This window comes from Lathamus discolor, chromosome 9 (genome assembly GCF_037157495.1).
Source record: "Lathamus discolor isolate bLatDis1 chromosome 9, bLatDis1.hap1, whole genome shotgun sequence".
Lineage (NCBI taxonomy): Eukaryota > Metazoa > Chordata > Aves > Psittaciformes > Psittacidae > Lathamus > Lathamus discolor.
Window position 1 is genome coordinate 18334932 of NC_088892.1, and position 23435 is coordinate 18358366.

The following is a 23435-nucleotide window of genomic DNA, read 5'->3' on the forward strand; positions in this document are numbered from 1 at the left end:
TGGTATTAAAAAGTTACTGTAATGACATCAGCTTGAACAGTCATGTCCTTGAACTCAACGCTACCTCAGAAATCAACAGATTCCATGCATTTGAGATGGAATCTTACAGAGTACTGAGTTTTTTTAAGTCCGTGGAAACCAAGGCTACCTGGGTTGAAGCAGAGGACATTATGCTCGTTGTAAGATTGAGTCTTCTCTGTAACTTACACTCTTAACATTTTAGATAATCCATTGATCTCTTTTGAACAGGTAATATCTGTAATAATACCACATTTCTACATCCTCCGAAGTCAACTGAAAAGCACGTATTATAGCTATATTTTAATCAAGACTTACTGGGAAATGGAAGTGAAGAATTCTGCTTTTCTTAATTGTACCATTTGCAAAAAGAAAAGCTGAATGGAAAAATGAAATTAATTATCTGTTCTTTATACATCCTTTATACTTCTACTTTCTTCCTCAAATGAATTTAAATTACTTCTGTCCTCCAGGAGAAGGTATTTCAAAACCATGAGGAAAAAGTAGATGGATCTTTCCAGAGCATTTACATAGAGAATTTAAGTATAATTCATTAAACTTTGCTCTATAAATAAAAACATACAAATACAGATTGTCATTGAGAGTGGTAAGTGGATAACTACATTTAATACCTTCCAGTGCCATCTATTCTCAAGACTTAAAGGGAATGTATTTCATTGTAAAGTAAGATAAGGAAGCAAAGCTGTCATGTACAGAACTGCAGGATGGGCTTGAATGCACTGTTTTCTTTTTCCTCCCTCTTCCAGTCTGAAAACTCTGCTCAGATGTATATCCACGCTGTATGCTGCTATTCCAGGGCAGCAGCAAATACCTGCCTGCAGGAAACTGGCTGTTGTATTATTTCCAATCTGTTCAGCATCAGTATGACTGTGTACTATGCTACTAGATTCTGAAGGGTTTCAGCATCGCTCTCAAGAAGCATGTGCTAGTTTTTGGTGTGTTCAAAAGTAAAAAGTTGGTATCTTATTAATTGTCTTCTCATCCCAAACATGACCTCACATACTTGAAAGAAAATTGTTCATTGCATGCAGATGAGGGGTTGTTGTGGACAGTTGAATTTATTTTAAGAACCTAAGTTATTAAAAAGGAATCTACAGCTTATCTTAACTCATTGTCATTTGCATTCTGTACTTCTATGGAGAGTAAGCTCAAGAGCAGATGTAATTAGGAAGGCAAAGGCTGAATTGCTATTTGCCACACGTTAAGAATGAAAAAAAAAGATACTGCATTGGCAATGAATCTATTGGTTCTGTGACAGATTTTGAGATTAAGTTCTTACGCTTCCATGACATTTTGAAGTAGACCATTTTTGTTGAGGAAAAGAGAGAGGAAAAGGAAAGGTCATGTCTCTCTTATCAAGCAGTCATAGTCTCCTGTAAAATAGAAATGTCTGTTTAATGTCAGTGAACAGCCCAGATGGAGATTCATGTTGGAGCAAAACATCTATACTTTATCTTATACCTCAAAGTTTATAGTACTTAAACCTTGTGATAACAGAATCCCAAGTAATTTTCAGATGGGATTCCTCTACCATTACACCATGTGTCACCACTCACACACTGTCCACCTTTTTCTTCTTCTCCAAAATTGGCTTCTTAGCATTCCTGACAAAATAATCCTTGTATCAAGTATCTAACAGCATGAAAGACTCAGCAAGCTCAGACTTATGTTACTACATTAAAATACTTCATGGTTTTGTTGGGAGTGGATTTTGCAAGTCCTTTTTTCTTCTTGTCTGAGCATACAGCTAGAGAAGCCAAGAAAACCATTGACCAAAGTGATTAAGAGGAGTGGTGCTACAGTGGTGTTATAAGGCACAAAGGAAGGGATGGTAAATAAAAGCATATTACCTCCAGAAAGGTTGACTTCATAATTCCTTTGAGCTCTGTATGAGGAACAACTTAATTTCTGTACTGCCTTTTCTTGTATTCATCTCTTTTCTCTGTCTTACAAATCTATTTCTAGCATGTATATATTTACTTAAATTATTTATTTAAAAAAATTATTGCTTTAGAGCTTTACTAATAAAATAAGATTGTGTTTTTCTTGTTTTTAACCTTTACAAGCTATATCAAAATGGAGAAAAATACTGTTGGCAGTCACGATAGTTCAATTATAGTAATACAAGCAGTAGCTTTTATTTCATTACTCTGCAGAGTTATGGTTCTGAACTATTACTTTTCCTCACCTTAAAATAAAAGGGCTTTAAAGTGCAGTCTACCTTGAGGTTAAATGTGTGTACATGCATTTGAATGGTTTGTGCACATGGGGGCTTGGCCTAAAACTGGGTAAAATTGGACCACCTGTAAATTAATATGCTTGAAGGAAGTTTTGATACTACCAGAAACAAGAATCATTTTATCAGATGAGTGTATTTTTTGTGTGTTTCTGTGTGTGTGCACGTGTGGTGGTTTTCTAATCAGCCTCATAGCTTTTTCTCGCTGTTCCCTTCTACATAAGGAATATCCTTCAAAAAAAGGTACATTAATAGCCGTCACTTTCACATTATTTCTGGCAATAATTGGTGAATATTATTTAATAAGTAATGATTGAAATACCTCTTTCACAGAAATTACCTATTAAGGATTTTCAGAAGTGATGGCAAATTATATTGCCTTGCATATTCATGCAGCTTGAATTAATACAATATTTAATGTAAAATTTGACATTAATTGCTTATAAATAGTTTCTTAGAATCGAGATGCAATTTTAGAAAATGCTGCTCTAGCAGAAATAATGACCTGCAATACACTGTAATCAATCAATGTCTTTCTTCATCTTAGGTATGTTGGCAAAGCAGTACCCATTTGAAAAAAAGAAAGTTTTGGTTATTTAGTCAAATGGGACTTAATTGCAGGTCTTCTGGAGCCTGATACCATAAAGCAAGCGAAGTCATTGGCTTGGTAGCTGAGATTCTAGGAAAAATAAACATGAGTAATTAGTTTATGTTGTATGTTACTACCTTCAGTTTTTCTCCCCCTGCCCCTTTCTTCTACATTCCTCTTCCACTTTTTCTGTTTCTTCTACTTTTCTCCAGTAATTTGATATCACTGCTTACTCCACCTTTTGCCTATGGTATTTTTCTTTTTTTCCTTTCTTTTTCAGGACAAACCCTGCTCTTATTCCCTTTCGTCTACCTTCTGCACTTGGGTTTCATTTTTTATCCTGAAAACATTTTTCCTGATTTTTCATACATTCTCCTAACACCTTGGAGGCTTTTTTGGTAGAAACAGAGGACATGCATCAACTCATAGTCCTTGTAAGTCACAAAGTGAAACGGTCACGTCTTTTGAGCACAGGTTACAGCAGCAAAGTCAATTATGTGTACACAAGTACCTTTACAATGTTTTGTCCTGGATTTCAGGAGTTACCTTTGATGGGCAGGGCTTTGTCTGCTCCCTTCTTTCTGTTATTTTGGAATTTTGCTTTTTTTCAATACCTTCTTGTTAGGAGCAATGAGTTGTTCATATATGGTGTGATTTGCTGTCATTAGTGTTATATTCCTTTCCAAATCAAAACATGTAAATGTCTCTGGGTCTCTTGGGAAGCTTTAATCTTATAAAGGGTGTTGTATTGAAGAGTTGTTGTTTTCCGACATTCATGATAAGTTTGATAATTACATTAATAATTATTCTTTCATGTTTGCTATTTACAATCAACAAAGCATCTGATTCTGAAGTTCAAGGAGAAATCAAAATGTTGGCAGTGTCAAAGCTGTAACAGCAATTGAAAGCAAATACAGTTTATATAGGAAAGAAAGAGTAGAGTTTTACTGGGGGGATGGTTCTAGACAGCTGTCTGCTACAGAACAGTTGTGTCTTTGTAACAGTGTACAAGGTGTGTTTCAGCTATGGCAGATGAGAAACCTGGAAGTGGAGCATGGTTGGATTCCCTCTTATCTTCAGTAACCGTGTCATCTAACTTTTTTTTCATAAACTAATCAATTTCTGCCTGAAATCCCTTAAGCGACCATTTAAATAACTGGGAGCTTAGTGTGTCTATGTTTTCAATTTACAAAATTTATCCCTTCACCTCTGGGTTTATAGTGTGGATGTGCTGAATCCAAACACTTCAAAGAAAATTTAGCAGTTGGAGTTCCTTATAAATCCTTAGCTCACCCATCTGTATAATTCTTATTAACATGTCCATTAAAGGCTTGCTTACAGCACAGATTTCTTTCAGAAATGCTTCAGGTAGTGGAAATAAGGGCAGAGCAGACAATAACGAGGTCCTGTAAACTTATATTCATTAAAAGCTCAGACAACTTTTAAACAAACAAATGAGTTTTACTTCCAAAACAATTAACCAAGTGCTTTTCAACTCCCAAATCATTTTGCATCCATCTCTCAAGCTGTGAAATATTGGAAAGATTGGACTCCATCCTTATGCGCTTCCTTTCAGTGAATTCTAGTTTGGAATTTTGTGCATGTAACAATCATGTCTGCTCTGGTACTTTTCATTTTTTATTTAGTATTCTAAAAATGTAGCTCATGAGAAAGTTACTTCGAGTACTACAGTTAAATATCATTTAACTTACCTAAGAGTTTGCCGGTGACAGGCAAGCATTAGGTGGATAGTAAAAGCTGTTCTTGAGTGAGATTATATCTGTCTTACGACCAAGATTTTTCTTTAAAAAGAAGAAAGGAAAAAGCTCGGATTGGTTCATATTACTGTTGGTTCGGTTTGTTTTTTTGAATTCAGGCATAGTGCAAGGGCTTACTGCCCTTCTCCTGGGATGCATGCACTTGCACTGCAACTATTGCTTGCAAATGGAGCGCTTTAGACTCTGAGTTTGGTCATCTGAGTTACGGACTTTGAAATCCACAGGTTTTAATTGTTTTTCCTCCTAAAGCTTGTGATGCACTGGAATAATCCTTTTTTTGTTTTGTTTTGGTTTGTTTGGTTGGGGTTTTTTGTTTTAATTTAGACAGAAATCGTTTAAATCTTTTAATATACTTCAGTTTAGCCACCAAAGTTAATGTTCAAACATTCTTTTCAACTTCTTTCATACTGTATTTAAAGGGGGGGGGGGGGGGGAGTGGCAATGGCTCATCACCTTCTGTGCTGGAAAGCAGAAGGTATTGAAAGAGCTGTAGTTCCACAGCAACTGGGGAGAGATATTGAAATATTAAGACATTTCCAATGGGAATGAGAAATGTGTGCTACATTTTGACTGACAAAAATACTTAATTTCAGGATCAGTAATCATCTAGAGCCAAGCTGAGTCATAGGTCAAGTGTCTAGCCATCCTGAGACCGTGCCTGGTTATCCTGTCAGCTTCATGTTGCTCCACACAAAGAAACCAAATGTGATTGTCTCTTGCTTAATGCAGTTACAAGCAGATAATCTTGTAGAAACTTCCACTGGGAAACTCAGAATGTATGTAGGTGCATTAATTTTCTGATACACTTTATATTCTGTCCTTTTCTCATGATATTAAATGTTTCCCTCTTCCCTACAACTGCCTTGATTATTTTCTGGTTTGTCGTAAAATATTTGCTTTGTAACAGGCGCAGGAAATTGGCAGTCATCTCTGCATTGCTGCCTTTGATTGTAAGGAGCTTTGAACCCATACACAACATTCCACAATTCAGAGGGGAAAAGTAAGCCTGGCAGTTGATTTCCAGCTTTTAACCAACATACAAAGGAAAATATTTATTTACAGTGATCACAGTTCTATTGTTCTCCAGACTATAGCAGACAATAATGCATAATCAGATACTTCTGCAATTCACAACCTAAAATTATCTTGATGTCCGCAAGATTGGCTTTAACCTTTTTCTTACAATTTTCTTTCTCCTTTTTTCCTCAGATTTTTAATGGCAAGAAAAATAGACTTCTGCATTTTTCTGACTTCAATGTGGAAGGTTTTGTTGTCAATCTCTCTTGCTCAAGTTAATGAGTTATATGTTAAACCCTATGCTAGATACTAACAATTTGTATCAAAAAAAGTTCATTTTTTCACATGAATCTAACATTATTCTTGAGCCATCTGCTATGCTTCCCTTAATGCAGGAACTTAAGGGGATTTACAAGAAAAAGCAGCCCCTGTAGCTATGTCTATTGTGGGGTAGCACGTGGGATAACATTAGATGGAGCTGGAATGCATTTCAGTCTCTTCTAGCTGTGTAGCATCCTCAGTGGTTTTGAGTAAAGACAATTTATTCCTGAAGCAACTGTACATGCACGTTACAGGACATTTAAATGATCTTTTGATCGAAAAGACACTTGGCTTGAGGGGACGGGAATTGAATCTAGGAAATAAGTAAAATCAGTGATTTACTCAGAGGATGTTTCATCATTCTTAACCATAAAGAAATAGATGTGACGTGTGTGTTGTATTTCAGTCCATTTCTGGTCCTTATAGTGGACAGGAACCTACTTCCGCTGTCAGTTATTTTGTCAGGTTGATGAACATAAGTGTAATGGGGCAAAAAAATAAAGGTGTTGAGTTTGTAATTGTTCTGGTGGTATGAGTGAGGTGAAAGTTGCTTTGAAAACTAGGAAATTGCACAAAAAAGGAAATAAGATTACAAAATCATTCACTGAGAACTTAAAAAGTAATAGAAATACAGTTTCAGAGATACTATCAGTCTGTTTTTTTATATTTATTATGGATAATCACATTTTTTATCTGCCTAGGAAAGCATAAGCATGAATCAGGGTCATGGTGTGAAGTTACAGGTGAATGCCACTGAGGACAAAGGGGTGTGTGGGAGCTCTTTGTGCCTACTGTCTGCCAAGGAAGAGTGAGGGCTTGCAAGGTAATGGGTGTACATCTTTATTGTGCTAAAACAGGCTACAGGCCCCTTGTAACCTGTCCAGTCTCTAGATAAAACTACTACAAAAAGTATACTGAAAGTATTACTACTGTAAAAGTTTTGCTGTACTGGGATATTCATCAGGTGTGTTGAGTCTCATGCTATGCAAGTCTTGTAAGGACATCTAAGTTTGGCAGCCATGTATTCCCATGAACCTCTATAGTGTCTGATTATGAGTTTAGCTCAATATATGCTTACATTCATTAAACAACAGATACTGTCTTCAGTGGAATCTTGATCACTATTTTTAGCCTGCCACTTTTATATTTTGAAATGCAGTGTCCCAAATCAAGGTGATTTGTTAAAGGTGAATAAGGGTAAGATCATGGCTGGCCATTACTGAAAAATCCCCAAACACTTCATCTTATTGAATTCTTAATGCTGTTATTTAATTAATTTATTTTTATGAAGGCAGTAATATCTCTTCTGGTCTTTTAAAATTCTGCTAATTACAAATTATTAGACCATTTCCTCTTTCTAGACAATACTGATCATGGTCAACAGTTTAGCTGGGGAACTGGGGAAAAAGTGTCTTTTCTTTGTTTAAATTTTTGCATATGTAAATATAAGCATTGGAAATGAACCTGTTTGTATTAAAAAATCAGATTGCCATGCAAGTAATAATCAGCTAATGCTAACAACTGTTTTTTGTGTTTCAGGTCATGTCATGTAATAATGGTTTTACAAGCAGCCTTCAATTATTCTATGCTCTCCTTTTTCCATGGGCATACAAGATTTATTTGTCTCTGAATAAATTGTGTGATGGGGTTGCCTGACATGTGGCAGCCCCTGATAGTGGTCCAGACAAGCCCAGAAAAAGCAGTTGTTCTAGCAATGACCAATACAAATGATTGGAGCAGCTTGTATGTGCTGGGCAGTAATCTGCTTTCACAGTCAGTCCAACAGGCTGTCAGCATATCCAGATTGTTGAGCATCTCCCAGCTGTGCCTTGGAGGTTTGGTGGTTTGAAATTCATGGACCCACGGTTTATCTATTGTATCTGATTGATAAAGTCTTATGATGTGAAAATTTCAGGGAATAAATTTGGTACATTTCCATTGTGTTTTCCTGGAGGAATATATCAAGATTAAATAAATGTTTTAAAATGGATTTTTTTTTTTTCCCCCGAACATTTGAGAACTTTTAAATTGAAGAGGTCAAAGATTCCTCTTTTTGTTGTGGAACTGTGTTGAAAATTTAGTGAATAAATTAACTTTTCAGTTAGAAAATTGAACAAATATTTTAGCTTGTTATATACCTTCATTTTATCCTCATTTCATTTACGCAAAATTCTTCTAAAAACTTGGTTCACAGATTTATTTGATTTGAAAAAAAAGAGATTTTGTGATACAGTTTTCTGGTTCTCCACTAGCTCCACTGATCTCTGAAACCTTTATCTGTGGTTCATATAGGGTAACTAGAGATAAAGTGCCATTTCTTGACATGTTTGCACACATCAGGTCATAAATGCCTCTCTCAGTTTGAGTCCTTCCATTGTTTGGGACTTTGAAAGATGTTTACGTTGAGCTCAGACAAAATCCCATGTATAAAATTCCATGGCTCCCTGAGGTCAGGTGGAATAACAACGCAAGTTTGGCTTCTCTGAGTTGTTGTTGTCTTTAGGATTTGATATTTCATTTTTAGGGAAAGCAATGGAAAGAATTGTCTGACTGATATTTGGGCTAGTAACGTAAAGATCAGTGCCACAAACCTGGTTACTGAAAGTTGAAAGTAGGATGTAGTGGTTTTTCCTACCTTATTTACTTGGTATCATGCAACAAAACAACTTCCTCATTTAGCATTTGAATAATTCTGTTCAAATGCATATAGTCCAAAATTTTCTGCAAGATTGTCCGTGAAAAAATATCCAGGGAGATAAAATGAAGAAAGTTTGGATGTTAAAATGCAGGAATGGTAGTGAATTTTGCATGATCACTGACAGGAAAACAAGCCTGTCCCATAGCCAATCCAGCCTCATAAATAAAGCACAGACATCACAAATCATTCGCTTCTCTTTTCCCTGTCTCTCCCACTTTGTGCTCATATTTTCCAGCAGCTGTATGTGCTATTAATCTGCATTTAGGTATGCAACTGAATGTCTGCTGTGTGCTTGTTAACAGATGCAGTATTCAATTTGCTAGTTGGGATTGAGGCCTTTTAAAATGTCATCCTGTGTTTTAGCATTGTATACAACATGTTTCTTCAGTTTGATTGAAAAGCTTACTTGAGTGAGGAAAGCATGAACCATCATGTTTGCTATTTTTTTCCTTATTAGCACTCTTAAGTGTGTTCCACATTTGCCAGCAGAGAAGCAGTTAGCATACAGTGAAACTCTTCCTGATTGCCTGCTAATCTGTAAGGATCTTTCTGGTTGCCTTCATTACTGCATCAGCAAATTACAGGCTGCTTGTTTGCTCCGTGCTTGACTAGGTCTGGGGCACTGCCAGTACGTTCCATCAAAAGGAATTGCGTTGTTCTGCACTAAAGCCTCTGTCAGATGGAGTTTTGCAGGGAAGAGATTGTGGCATGCTTTTAGTCCGTGGTAGTTGTAACATAAACAATTAGTACTACTGCTTGGTGGTGTATACCATGTGATAGTATATATGTGGTCCTATTTATTTTCAGCAAGAGCTGAGACTGTGGCTGTATGATTATGGTGATTGGACATTTTGCATTGAGACATTGAGTTTCAGACAGAGATCTCCAGTGCAGTAATTTCAGATACCCAATGTCTGTGCAGATCCAACCCAGTATTGTTATACTCTGCTCAGTTCTCAGAATAGCTTAAGTCTCAGACTCTCACATTCGGCTTGTGTTGAAATAAACCAAATCACCACTGGTTTTGCTGCCCTTCTTTTCAAGCATCCTAGCAGAACATTATGAAAAGTTCTGCCATCTCATATGGCTGATGGTAGACGGTGGTGTGCTCTGGGCATGAGCAGCATTTCTCTGAGTCAATGGCATAGATTCAGAAGTTCACAGAGCCTGCACGTGGGCTCTCTCTGGTGTAAATATATCCTGAAATATTTTTCCATGTCAGTGCTGCTAGCAAACAGTCACCCTTTGATCCATGGGGGAACAGTCCCTGGAGATAATCTGAATAGCAAAGCAAAGCAAAAATCAAACTGCTCTTTCTGTGCAACTTTGATGCATTGGAACTTAATTTACTTTATGCATAGAACTGCTTTAACTTCACCTGGAGGCAAGGTGCAATTTAGATTGCCCCCCCCCCCTTTTTTTTTTTTTTTTTGAGGAATCCTGTTACCAGTATTAAAGTGCTTTAAAGTGCCTTTAAAAACATAGGCTGCAGATTACTCATTATCCTTACCGTATATTACCATTATCCCATCAGTTTGAAACATGGGCTTCTGTAACTTGTTTAGTTTGGATTCACCCAATTAACAATTAAGAATTACTGACTGCAAACACTTTTTTTTATCAAGTTATTCTTTAAAATACTTTCCTAATATGAATATGGCTTATCCTGTTCTGCAGGTAGATGTTAATATTCTCATGTGTTTGCATGGCAAATGCACAATAAGCATGTCGAAAGAAGAGTGCAGGTTAGTATAAAAGCCCGTTTTGTTACACCTTTGAGGTATCACAAATAGTTTGAGTAGCAGTGATGTATGTGTGATTTACCAGTGAGAACTCTGACTTCCAAGTAAATGAAAGCCAGGGTATACAAGCAGATACATCAAATTAGATGTACAAATTAAATGGCAAGATTTAGGTTCCTAAGTAAGTTTTGACCTAATTTTTCTAAATGTCTGACACTTGCTGTTCCCAGCTGCCTCACCAGCACAGGTTTTGGTTTTCTAAAAATCTAAGTGGGAATGTAGCTTTAAACACCTTGTTCTGAAAAAGAAGCAAGATAAACAATTTAAGTCCTGGAATTAAGCTTGAATCTCTGATGTTCTGATTTGCAATATATTGAATACAATTTTATTAAAACTTATTTGTAAGTCTGACAAGTCAGATGAACAATAAGGGTTAAATTCTGAAACAGAGGTTATTTTAACCTATAAACTATGTTCAATTCAAACTTTCCAGGTTAACTGCTGTAGGTTTGTATAATTTTTTGGTTCTGTGATAACTGACAGAATTACAGGATGCCCAACAGCAGCTGTCCATTAAGTTCTCACTCTGCTGAATGCTGGCTCCTGTCTCTACTGGGATTCTTTGCTTTTTCTGAAATACTGTTGTCTAATAAGCAGAAGCCAAGTTCTACCACTCCAGATTTTAATTAGAGCATTTGATTAATGCAGAATGCTATTCTTTCTTAACTGTAAATCCATGTAGATTTTGCTAAATTCTGTTGTCTGTAGGTCATAGCTTAGAGTAAAGTAGCTGTTGGTCTCAAAAGGAACTAATACTTTAGACAATGGGGGCTCAGTAAAGCAAATGTGTGAATATTTTCATCAATTCCAGCTAACTCTCAGTATTTCGCTGGTCAGATCTAATTTGTTTGATGAGACATCACTGAAAGATGTTATCTATAGCGTAAGCTTAAAAATTGATTGTAACACATAATTCAAGGGCACTGCTTCATGCCTAGGGCAAGAAATACTATTTTTCTCTTCATTTCATTTGCCCTTTTATAATAGCTTACCTTTTCCAGACTATATCCACCAGATTTGTTTGCAGATTTGCAGAGAAGCAAAACCCACAGTAACAAACCACCCTAATTATTTATTTTCCACTTGGACCACACTTTAAAGTTGCATTTGTTTATTTTTGCCAAGGTATGTTGGAAGGCAGGAGTGTCCTGGATAAATCAGATCTCAATACATATTTGCATTCAGAGCTACTGCGGTTAATTGGGTTATTTCATTTTTCATCATTAAAGACTTAGCTGTTGGAGTTTTAATAATACTGTGAGATTCACATGTTAAGCAGTCTCCACTAACAATTTATTTATACACCTATACACACACAAACACCGCAGTCATCTCTGGGTAATATCCATTTAGTGTGTATCTTACAGCTGAATCTTCAGTTCTCAATCTGAAATTCTTACATTAATTGGCTTTAAAAGGTTCCCTTTCTACGAGTTCTGTCTTGTGCAAACCTAGAGATATCCTTCTGCTTTAAGAGCAGTGTAGGTTTTATTAAGCATGTCCCAAGATGTGTATTTCAACTGTTTTGTTTGCTTTGTGGTGGTTTTCTGTATAATAAGAGAGAACATACTGTGATGAGTCAGCTGAATACTTACAGTACACATGAAATTTACTGCTGTGTGCCTTTACCCTTATCACTGTATCTCCCCTGGGACTCCAGACACAAATACATTGCCTTTGCTACTGCTGTCTTTCTGACAGTCTAGGAAATGTTAACATTCAAAGTATTAAAACAAACCATCAGTGGTTTTCCATAGTGCCTGCAAAAATTTCAGATTTCAGACAATTCAAGCATCTTTGACCTTGAATGTATGTAATTTATTAGAATTTCTTTATATTTTTTATAAATATAAAGATGGACTATTTACTTTTTCCATTATTTCTGTTAACTCAGATCTCTATGCTTTCAATAGGTTGTAAGCAATGTTAAAGTACTCTCCTTTAGTATACAATTCAGATGCTGTTGGACTCAGGAATAGTTTGGATCACATTGGACATAGTCTTTCCTGAGTTTCTAAGATTCAGGTAATTGGCAAAGTCAAAATTTACCAGAGCAAAGCACTGACCAGAGCAGCCAGTCTTCTGTATGTCCATGATGGTAACCCATCAATCTCAGTGCTCACAACAGGGATTTATGTCTCCCTATCTTGTTGCTTTATTTTCCTAGAAGCAGGTTTCCCCTTCTGTAGTCAATGTTGATACTATTTGTCCTTCTACCTTCATTTCACAATGTCAGGGCTTGTGTTTGTTCAAATGTGAGCTCAAAATATCACGGGGCTCACTTTTTGGCTTGATGTCTGTGATCTCTTCTCCACCTTCCTCCAACACACCGTAGTTTGATATTTTTTGGGCTTTATTTTACCTTTGTGAATTGCAGCAGTAGAGTTGGTTATTGGACATCAGGAGGTATTTAGTGGCCTTTTTGTGGGGTGGCTTGTGGGACACTTGTTCCGCAGATCTGTCTATAAAGCCCATGTATAATCTGATTACCTATGACCGTGAGGGACATGGATAATTGAAGAAACAAATGCTTCCAGTGCTCTGATTGTGCTTTTTAATTCAATCACTGTGTAGATCCTGTATTGTTTTTCAGTGTTCGTTTTTCATTCAAGCAAAATTATCTGACTATTCATGTGAAGTTATGCACTGAATGTATTTGATGCCCCTCATTCTGAGTATTGTCTGCTCAGGATTCAACACTTCTCTTTGAAATTACCATTATAGGTGCTGTTGCCATAGTTCAAATTAATTTCCTGTTTAACAGGGACACTAACGAGCTGCAGTGACAAGAATAAATGCAGTTGGAGACTGCTGAAATCGGCACAGTAATTGGTGGTGTTTTGAGTTCTCAGTGTTGTGATCGCCTTTCTGAGAGGGGAGGCTCTATGATTCTCCCTTTTTCTCTTAAGCAATTTACCTTTTATGTCATAGCCCAGGTGTTTTCTTGAATAACATTTGGCGAGGATTGCATTGTCTTCTGCTGCTCTGTTGAACCCATAGCTATTTCTAACCTGCACATCTGCATCCTTGAAGAAAATAGCTTAATGAATAGCAATTTTTGACCTGTCTGTATTTCAGATATTTCAGTGGAAGATGTAGAATATATATATATATTTTTTAAAAAAAGTCAGGCTGCTTGGATCTATTCCTAAATTTTAAGTTATGTGACAGCTACAGTGCTCTGTGCCATGGATGAGAATGAGCAGCTCTGGAAGAATGAAGGACCTCTTGACCAGCCATATGTGACCACCATTCTGAGCCCTTTGTTAACGAGAACAATCACAAAAACATAATTTTCTTTCTCGGATGAACACCCACCCCAGTATTGATCAGAAGAGGAAAGATATTCCTCTTCATTATCACAGAGTTCAAAATCCATAAAAAATAATATTCTTCAGAAAGATTTTTAATATTTGCCTATTGCTATGTTAAGGAACTGGGTTGTAGAAGTCTCCAGAAACTTTCCATCTTGGTTCAGACTCTTGCATTTTAGTCATCTTCTTGTTATGTTTCAGGTCGAATGAAACTAATACTAATTTTTCTTCATAAGGAAACAGCCTAAAGATTCATTCTTGAAAGTGGATGAAGATTTTTTTAAATTAATCCTGAAAGAAAATTGCTTTTAGGAGAGTATAAAATTTCAGCAGTGAAAAAAAAAACCCCACAGTAGCATATAATAAAGTGAATAATAGTAATATATTTTTATATCTTGGGCATTAGATTTTTAATAAAAAATTACAATTTCTACTAAATATTACTTACACATTTTTCAAATTGGCATGCCATCGATTCTGGCAATTATTTTGAGGCAGAATTGAATGTTCCAAGTTGATTTTATCCTTTTTTATATTGTATACCAGCTACCTGTAACTACGTAGAGTTTTCCTATTCCAGAGTACTTTAACCGGGATTTTTGCTGCCATCATTTAAGAAAAAGATTTAAATACTGTTCTAGGAAGGAAGAAAGACCCCTGGTTTGTAATGTGCAATCCCTAGGACCATGTTTGTGTTGTTTTCTATCAGGCTGGCTGAGGTCACCAAAGCTCTGGATCAGGTCCTACAGAAACAGCATACGTGTGTTTTAGTTTTTGCCTAAGTAATGTCATAAGGCTTTCTCTTTCCAAATTATGTCCCCTTTGAGATCCGTTTGCTAGCACTATGTGGACTGACTTTCTGTCTGCTTTCTTTGTCACCATCGGAGTCAACACACACAGGTAGAGGTGCGAGAAGAAATGTGCAAGTGAGCATTGCTACAGCACAGAACCTGCTGGGTCACGTAGGCATCTTTCAGCACGTGTCAGACCATTTCCCAGGAGGCAGTTTATTACTTGGCCACCACCCTCACACAAACAATAAATAAAAAATTAGTCACACAACAAACTGCCAAAAAGAAAAGCAAACTGTGCTGAGCACCTGCAAAGGCGGGCTGTTGTGCTTTGGCATACATTGAGGAAAAGAACATTCCAGAGCACACCTAGCAGGACTAGGCTTAATGAGAAAATCGACTTGACAAATTTCACCTCCCTTTCTGCTCATCTGCAAGCTTTCATCATTATAAATTTCCTATTCTGAATTACCTGTTCGTTGTTTCCTGCAGAAGTTATTTCACGTCAGCTTGTGAATTACTCATATGCTCAGTTTTCTCATTACTGGGGCTGTCTGATTGCCTACTTAGTTGAATACGCCAAGTTTCTTACCCTCCAGGCAAAGTATAGCAGCAAAGTGGTAAAGGCCCAATACCAGAATTAAGTTCGTATCCAGAATCTTCTGTTTGCGTACAGAAATAAAAAGTCCGTGCCTTAAATGCTTGCATTCAGGTTTCCCACCGAGTAAAGGAATTAAGGAAGTGATGGCACAGTGGTTCCCTCATCAGGTTGATCCTTGATAAACTCAGATTCATATTCATATAATGCTACAGAAGATCTGCGGATGTTTCACATTATTACTGAATTCCCCCCAGGCATATAGCTAGTATTAGGGCACTGGTCCTGGTATGATAGGATGTTACACCTTTTAGTTGTATTTCAATGCTGGTATTTACAGGGAAAATTCACAGAGGATCCATTTCTGTTCTCCTCCTCTTGTGAAGGTCATTCGTTAGAAGTAAAACAAGAATTAACATGTGCAGACAGTTGTCCTGGTGAGTCCTGGCTACTGTGCCAGATAAGTAGTTTCTCTGATGATTCTCCTTTGTTTGTCTTGCTATTAAAAGAAATAATAGGTCAAGAATGAATATCTAATTGTGTTTCTGATTTCCAGCTTACTATCAGCCCTTTCATTATAGTTTACAGGCCCAGTAACATGTATTTTCTTACAATGACCATTTAGAAACAGTGTGGGAAGATTATTTTGGAGCCAAAATACAAAGAAGGTTTGCAGTTGTGGGAAGATAACTGTCACTTACTGGCTATCAGCACATGCTGCAAGCTCAGACTTGTGTCAGCTGCAAATGTGGATCACATCTCAGTCCATTTTTGAGTAGTGTGAGGACGGTGAGACCCGATGAGGGCCTGATGAGCTGGAGTGCCATTTGTTATGGTATAGACTGGGAAAGAAGCAGAATTTTGTTATTTCCATATCCTATGCCCCTGTCATTATCTCCACACCCTCCTGCTGTTTTCTGCTAACACTACTATTGTTCACAAAGCAAATTAAGTTTTCAAGTAGATTTTCAACTTTTTCAGTATTTGGGTTAAGCATTATAGAATGTGAAGTAATGAAAACCCAAGACACCAATGCTTATTTACTTACTGCAGAAACAAAAGAAATGAACTCTGGATTGCTCTGAAGTGGTTTTACCTTACAGCTCAAAAGGTTGAAATGATTCCCCCTTGATGGCTGCATGATGCTTTGGTGACGGAACTCCCTCGGTGCTGTAGTTTCCCCTCATTAGTTGTACTACCTTTTTTGCTGTAGTCTTTCAGGACAGCTTGAAAGGCTATTGATTAAGAGCTTAACTCACTTTTGATCACAGCTAATTATATTTTTTTGGCCAGGTGCTAGCATTCAAGACATTGGTTTTGGAGCAGTCTCTAACGAGTAAATGGAGGGATGATTAGAACTTCAGTGAACTGTTCACTACAAGTTCTGACTATCGGCTATGAAAATTAGTATTCATGAAGAGTTTGAAAAGGAAAATTCTCCAGTTTTCTGAGATATCTGTTAAGAATTCAGACCTTATCTTCGTAGTGAGTGCACGCTGCTTTTCATCTTTCCTAACTCACACTGCTGCTTCTCAAAACCGGAGGGAGGGAGGGAGGGAAGGAGAGAGGAGGAGGGGTCCTGAACAGTAAACCACAAAAATCGGCTCTGAGGGAGCCATTGCATTTCTGTGAGAGATTTTAAGAGCGTATCTTGAAAATGAGAGATGAAGAATTAACCAGGGTCAAGAGTCCTGATATACTAATTCAATACAATTATATTTATACAAGCATCAGAACATCGACACTTGTGTTTTGCTTTTTTTTATAATATGTTTACATGCTCATGGAGTATTCATTGTAGTAAGGTGCTGAAGTTTTGTTGTTACTGCATGCTAAGCACATATTTCTAATTACATTTTATCATCTCAAATTACATAATGTTTTAGTTAAACTGGGAAGCAGAGTGTTGTGGTTTAACCCCAGCCAGCAGCTGAGCCCCACAGTGGGCAGGGGGAGAGAATCAGAAAAGTAAAAGTGAGAAAACTTGTGGGCTGAGATAAGAACATTTTAATAGGTGAAGCACAAGCTGTGCATGCAAGTAAAGCAAAGCAAAGATTTCCTTCATCACTTCCCATGGTCAGCCAGGAGTTTAGCCATCTCCAGAAAGACAGGGCTCCATTGTGTAGCAGTTACATGGGAAGACAAAAGCCATTGCTCCAAACGTCGCTCCCTTCCTTCCTCATCTTCATATGCTGAGCATGATGTCCTATGGTATGGGTTATGGTATGATCCCTAGGGTCAGCTGCTCCTCCTCCCAACTCCTTGTGCACCCCAGCCTCCTCAGTGGTGATGTGTGGGAAACAGGAAAGGCTTGACTTTGTGTAAGCACTACTCAGCAGTAACTAAAATATCCCTGTATAATCTACACTGTTTTCAGCACAAATCCAAAACCTAGCCCCATACCAGCTACTATGAAGAAAATGAACCCTACCCCAGCCAAAACCATCCTATTGTGGGCAAAAGAAAACATTTTTTGTGCAAAACCAGGGATTTCTGTTAGCCTAATTGAAGTCTTAATGTTCTAAAGAACTATTAATAGTCCAGTTACAATGGTACTTACACTTATAATTCAAATTATATACAGTTAAATTTAAGATATGCAGTCTTGCTGTTATCTACCCCTTTCTCAGGTGCTACAATACATTTTCACTCCACCTTCATTCTGGAGGGAGATGAGAATACCCCAATCATAAGTATTTAAGTCCTTTGTCAGAAATGTGATGCTGACATTGATGGTTTCTTCTTCCTGGCCCTTCAGTTCACCTTTCTGTGCTGGCCAAGTGTCCTACACCCTGTTCTTTCTTCATAGGATGGCTTAGGTCCACAGTTACAATACACAGTGTCTTTTACCGATGTTTGATACTTGTTCTTTATTCTCTTTGTTAACCTTAAAGCTAGTTTTACACAGCTACCAGGGGTGCATTCACCACTAATGAGGTGATTTTTATAGCTCTTGGGCTTCTAGTATCATCCTATGCCTGTACTTTCAAGGCCCCTACTGTCATCCCATGCCTGTTATTCCTCTATGTTGCATTTTATCTACAGTCATAGTTCATTTTACCTAGAATAGCTGCATGTATTGCTATTTATTAGTTTCATATATTATATGTGTGTATATAAAACAATAGCTACTTCCCTGTACCAGAAGCACAGAAAGAATTGAACCTTTGAGAAGTGCCGTTATAAACAAAGCAAACAAACAAGCAAACAAAGCACACCTTGGCCTGACCAAGGCAAGTCTGGGCAAAGCCTGATGAGACCCACAGTCTGTGTTGCAGCTTAGCACAAAGCCTCTGGCCTGTTCAAAGCAATGCCAATGTGTATTTACTGGGCTACCAGGCTACATAACAAAGACAAAGCATGAGTTAGGTGCAGTTTTATTCTCTACAAGCATATCACAAACTAAATCTTTCTCTTTTCTCTTTAACCACAGTAAGCTGAAACCCTTAGCTGCCTTTTTCACACTTACCTTTTGCAAACTTAACCTTGTTACGCTGAGTCTTTCTTCCCTAGGCTGGTATCTACATCTTCTGTGCTTGCTTCATTCCTGCCCTCTGCCTATAATAATTTCCTTTAAAATCATAGAATCAGCTAGGTTGAAAAAGACCTTTAAGATCACCAAGTCCAACTGTTAACCCAGGACTGCCAAGTCCACCACTACACCATGTCACTAAGGGCCTTGTCTAAATGGGTTTTGAACACTTCCAGAGATGGTGATTACCCCACTTCCCTGGGCACTGTCTTCCGATGCCTGATTTACCTGTGGATAACTCCTGAAAGATACTAAACTGAGACAGCTGAATGCTGAAAAATGCGAGTTGATCCCTCTTAATAATGAATAATGGGTATGAACTATATATCTGTGTACTTTCCCTGCATTCTTAAATGTTTAGTTTTGGGTAAAGGAAAGAGGGCTGTGCCTGATGCAGATGTTAAGCACTGAACACACGAAAAGTCTGGACTCCAAGTAATATGCAATAAACACCTGTAAGCAATTCCAAAGATTAATTGTAACAGTGGTCGCTCCCCCTGTGATTTTCAGCACCCATTTTTATCTCCTCTTCCCTGATTGCTAATCGAATAGCATATAGTTATGCTTTCTGCTAAATCTCGCTCAATCTGTGGGCAGTTTCTCATGTGTACTTCACTACCAAAACATGTAATTTCATCACTGTATGCCTATATAATAGAACTCATCTTGTCAGAAGCATAAAAGATTCTCCCTCTGTGTCAGGAGGTTAAATATTCCAGAAGACTTTTAAATGGACTTGTCCCTAAGGTCTTAAGAAATAAATGGAGTGCTGATTTGATACAAATTTGAGCACAATTTAAATAACCAGAGTATCCCATTTCATAAACTGTGTGCTGTCTTTGGCTTTTCTGTACTGATCTTCATGTTTGGGAATGTTATTGTGGGGGTTTGTAATTTTGCTTGTAATTTTGTATTAATTTTTTTTTTTACCAAAAAAAATATATATTTTTCTTTTGTTAATTGGAAAAAAAACAAAGATTAAAGAAAGGAGGAGAAAATAATTCTTGCTCTGCTTCTGAAATGTTTCCCTTTTTTGATGCTTTGTAGGTTTTTATGTATTTGTCCAAGTTCTCAAGAAATTTGTTTGATAGATTAGACTGGATCAGTGATCCTGAAAAAATAGGATTTGAGTGAATAATGAGAATGTACATGTGAACAGGACAGAGGATGAAAGCAGGCTGTTATTGCATTGCCGTGCCTGTACGCTGGCAATAATGCCTGTGATTGCAGTAATGGACCCAAATGAGTAATAAGCCTTTTTTTCGAGCAAGTTAAGCTGTCAGCCTCTCCCTAAAATATTCCTCTGTCTGTCTTATTGAGTTACCTGTAGCTCTTGAGAATCACCAGGTGCTATTTTTATGCTCTTACTGTGCAAGTAGAGATGTCACACCAGCTGGCTTGTTCCCCTGTCTGTAGCTCCTGTGCTTTGGCAAAGGTCAGTATGTGAAGATTTCTGCTTAACTTTGGAGTATAATGTCTGATGCTGTACTAAAGCAAATTATCCATTTAAGCACTGTCTGAAATGAGTTGTCTTTTTTTCACAATGGTCTGAATTGAGTCATAGTATATAATAAATAATGAATGCAAAAGAGAGGTTGCAGTTCAGTCACAGATTATTATTTGTGGAATTACTGCTGACCTCTCATTAGCACTTACAAGTGCCAGACCAGCTCTTGAAGGATTCAGGAGATTGCTTAATGAAGATTCATTTATTAAGATGTATGGCTGGCCAATGTACTGGTCATTACATTGATCTGAGGATCAGAGTGTAAGCAACCTTTGTGTAACACAGGAATGACAAGGAGAAGCACCTAACTACTTTGAACAACTTTTGGAATAATTATTTTTCAGGTTTGTCTACTCTTTGTATTAGGAGGTAGCTCATTCTTTCAATCTTCTTTAAAAGCTTTCTTTTCTTCTTTAAAGAAAAAAGATATTTTGTTATACGGTATTTATAAATGCAGGATTTTGCATAATAGTGCTGTATTCTATTCCACAATTCAGTATTATATTTTCATTGCCTATTGTAAGGCCTACTGTAATTCCAACCACACAGGCATATATATAGGCTGCTCCCAGCTTTGTGGTTTTGACAGAAAATTCTATAGGGATGTCAAAAGTATAAACACAGTAAAAACACATTAGAGAAACAGGATGTCTAAAATTCATAGACAGTCATTTTATTCATAGATAATGCACCATTGTGTTATCTAATCAGGGAAGAGAAATGTCTCTTTGAACTTAAACAATATGTAGGTATAAATGAAGGTTGTATTGTGTCCCACCCCCATTTCTGAGCCTCATTTGGTTTCTTAACAAAAATCATCTAATTGGTAGGAGATAAATATGTACACATTGTTTAGGAATGACATATTTTTTCTTTCTGCTACAGTCATTCTTAGCGTGCACTCACCTTGTTTCACACCCTTTCTCCTCCTGGAAAAGGTAGGGGAATATGCTTGGTTTTAATGGAGCAGTTGTGCAGTTGTAACCCAGGTCTTGTAAACGAGGGAACCTGGCGTCTCCTGTGTGACCCATGAGGGACTTAATACCCTCTTGATGCACTGCTGAAGCCTCTTGCCTTCTGTTTTATGGCAGCACTGCTTGTGCATTGAAGCATTTTTATTGTGCACAAAAGAATCAATCTTTGTTGCAAAAAACCCAAGGGTGAGGGAATGTGCTTGAGTGGCAAATATGCTATATATGCCAGACTATAGCCACAATTTCAGCTCTGAAAGTTTTTGTGTGATCTGTCTGGAGGAATTTACTGGGTTTATATATGACTTTTTACAAGGGCATTTAGTGATATGACAAGGGGTAATGACTTTAACCTGAAAGATGGTACATTTTAGCTTTTTAGGAAGAAATTCTTCACTGTGAGGGTGGTGAGGCGCTGGCAGAGGTTGCCCAGAGAAGCTGTCACTGCCCCATCCTAGGCAGTGATCAATGCCAGGTTGGACAGGGCTTGGAGCAACTTGCCCTAGTGGAAGGTGTCCCTGCCCATGGCAGGGGGGTTGGAACTGGGTGAGCTTTAAGGTCCCTTCCAACCCAAACTAGTCTATGATTCTATGAAAATATTACTGGCAAAGTAGTGACTGAAAGCACTGGGTCTGTGTTTAGCTGTCAACAGCTGGAATACCACTTCAGAGGGGTGCGAGTATTGACCTAAAGTGTAACACGCTTTGTATTTATTCTGATGGCAGAATAATATAATGCAGTTATGGTAGTGTAGATTAAATGTAGGGAAAGAGTGGTTTGGTTGGTGGTTTTGTTGTGGGGTTGTGTTTTTTGTTTGGTGTTCTTGTTTTGGATTGTTGGGTTTTGGTTTTTAATCATTTAAATGAAATAAGCTAAAGCCAAGGTACAGCATGTTTTGAATTTTGATTTTCAGGATTTCTTCTGTTCCAAAGTTTTGTTTCAGCATCTTGCAGAAGATCAGGATTGTTATTCAATGGCTTTGGATCAGCTGTTTAGTATTTTCCTAGAGTCGGAAAATTGGATTTTGCCTGGATTTCCAGAATTAAAAACAAACAAACAATCAAACCCACAGAAAGCCTCGAGAAACAACCAACCTCCCAAAGAAACCTACATGTCCAATGCTTTATTTTCATGGATGGGAAAACAACCATTGATTGTTTTACTCAAGTTTTAAGCTAGCTGGGATAATGCAAATCATTACACTTTAAAATATAAGCTGCAATAATTGAACCTTCTGCCTTTGGTATGGGCATCTCAGTGGGAACCTTTGTCAGATGTTAGCTTGCACTGAGGAGACAATGACTGTTTTAACGTTCCATTTCTGAAGTTAATTGTCTGCTTCTGTCTCCCCTCTGTAAATCGATGAGGTTTTCCGCTTTTTCTGCAAACACTCACACTTACAGCACTGGTGGAAGTTAAGGCAGCACGTTGTAGAGTCTGTGCCGCATTTCCCAGCTGCAAAACAGACTTAGTAGAGAAAAAATCTACCTTACACTTTCTTACCAAGCAACAAGCATCACAGGTATTTTAGTTGGAGTCTTCTTATACAATGGCATCCCTTTGTGTGAAGAAAGCTGAAGCAGGGAGGTGAATACACCTTGTGCCTGTGTGGGTGGTGCAGCATTCTGACTATGGGAGATCAGTAGTCTGGAGGCGATGGTCAGCCATCACTTAGAGCAGAATGTGAGCTTTTTATTTTTATTATTTTTAATTAGATGAGCATTTTGCAGTTTAAAGGGAAATAATTCTCACAAATGACCTTTCACCTGGTCAGAGAACCTTTTAAAAGAGAAGAAGAAAAAGCCATTTGCTTGTTTGCATTAAGGTACAAGATCTCTGCCAACCATGATTGAAAATATGTCTAAAATCAATTTGGTTTTCAATATTTTTCAGTCACTGAAAACCAAATTAATTAGTTTTTCTCACAGGAATTATCAAGAGTCTCCTCAAAATGGTTTAGAAGTCAAACTACATGAAATAATGTCATGATTTTGCGTAAACAAACCAGTAGAAATCTGAGGCGTGATTTCTTCAGCTGTCTGGAAGTTAGCTGGATCCATTCTGATTCCTGTTTGGACTTAACCACAATGTAACTTAATACTTCCAGAAGTTACCCCAGAACAAGCAAATTTTAAACAAATTAATTTTTTTTTTCTCCCTGTTTACTTTCTTGAGGGTTTATTTTTGTTTTTTAAAGCCTTAAACTGGCTGCAGAACTGGTTAATGCGTGTCCTGCTCGTGG

The 23435-nt window shown here is 37.4% G+C and overlaps 1 protein-coding gene across 3 annotated transcripts in view; it reads left to right on the forward strand.

Moving 5' to 3' along the window:
- The window catches only part of PCDH11X (protocadherin 11 X-linked), a 490320-nt gene that overhangs the window by 316138 nt on the left and 150747 nt on the right, over positions 1-23435 (forward strand). The window contains exons 6-7 of one of the 3 annotated variants that reach the window (XM_065689611.1): positions 6682-6803; positions 7520-7558. The exons of the other annotated variants lie outside the window; for them this stretch is intronic. Coding sequence (XP_065545683.1) covers positions 6682-6792 — 111 coding nt within the window. The 3' untranslated portion in view covers positions 6793-6803; positions 7520-7558. Of the gene's footprint in view, positions 1-6681; positions 6804-7519; positions 7559-23435 lie in introns of those variants that run through there. 3 annotated transcript variants of the gene reach the window in all.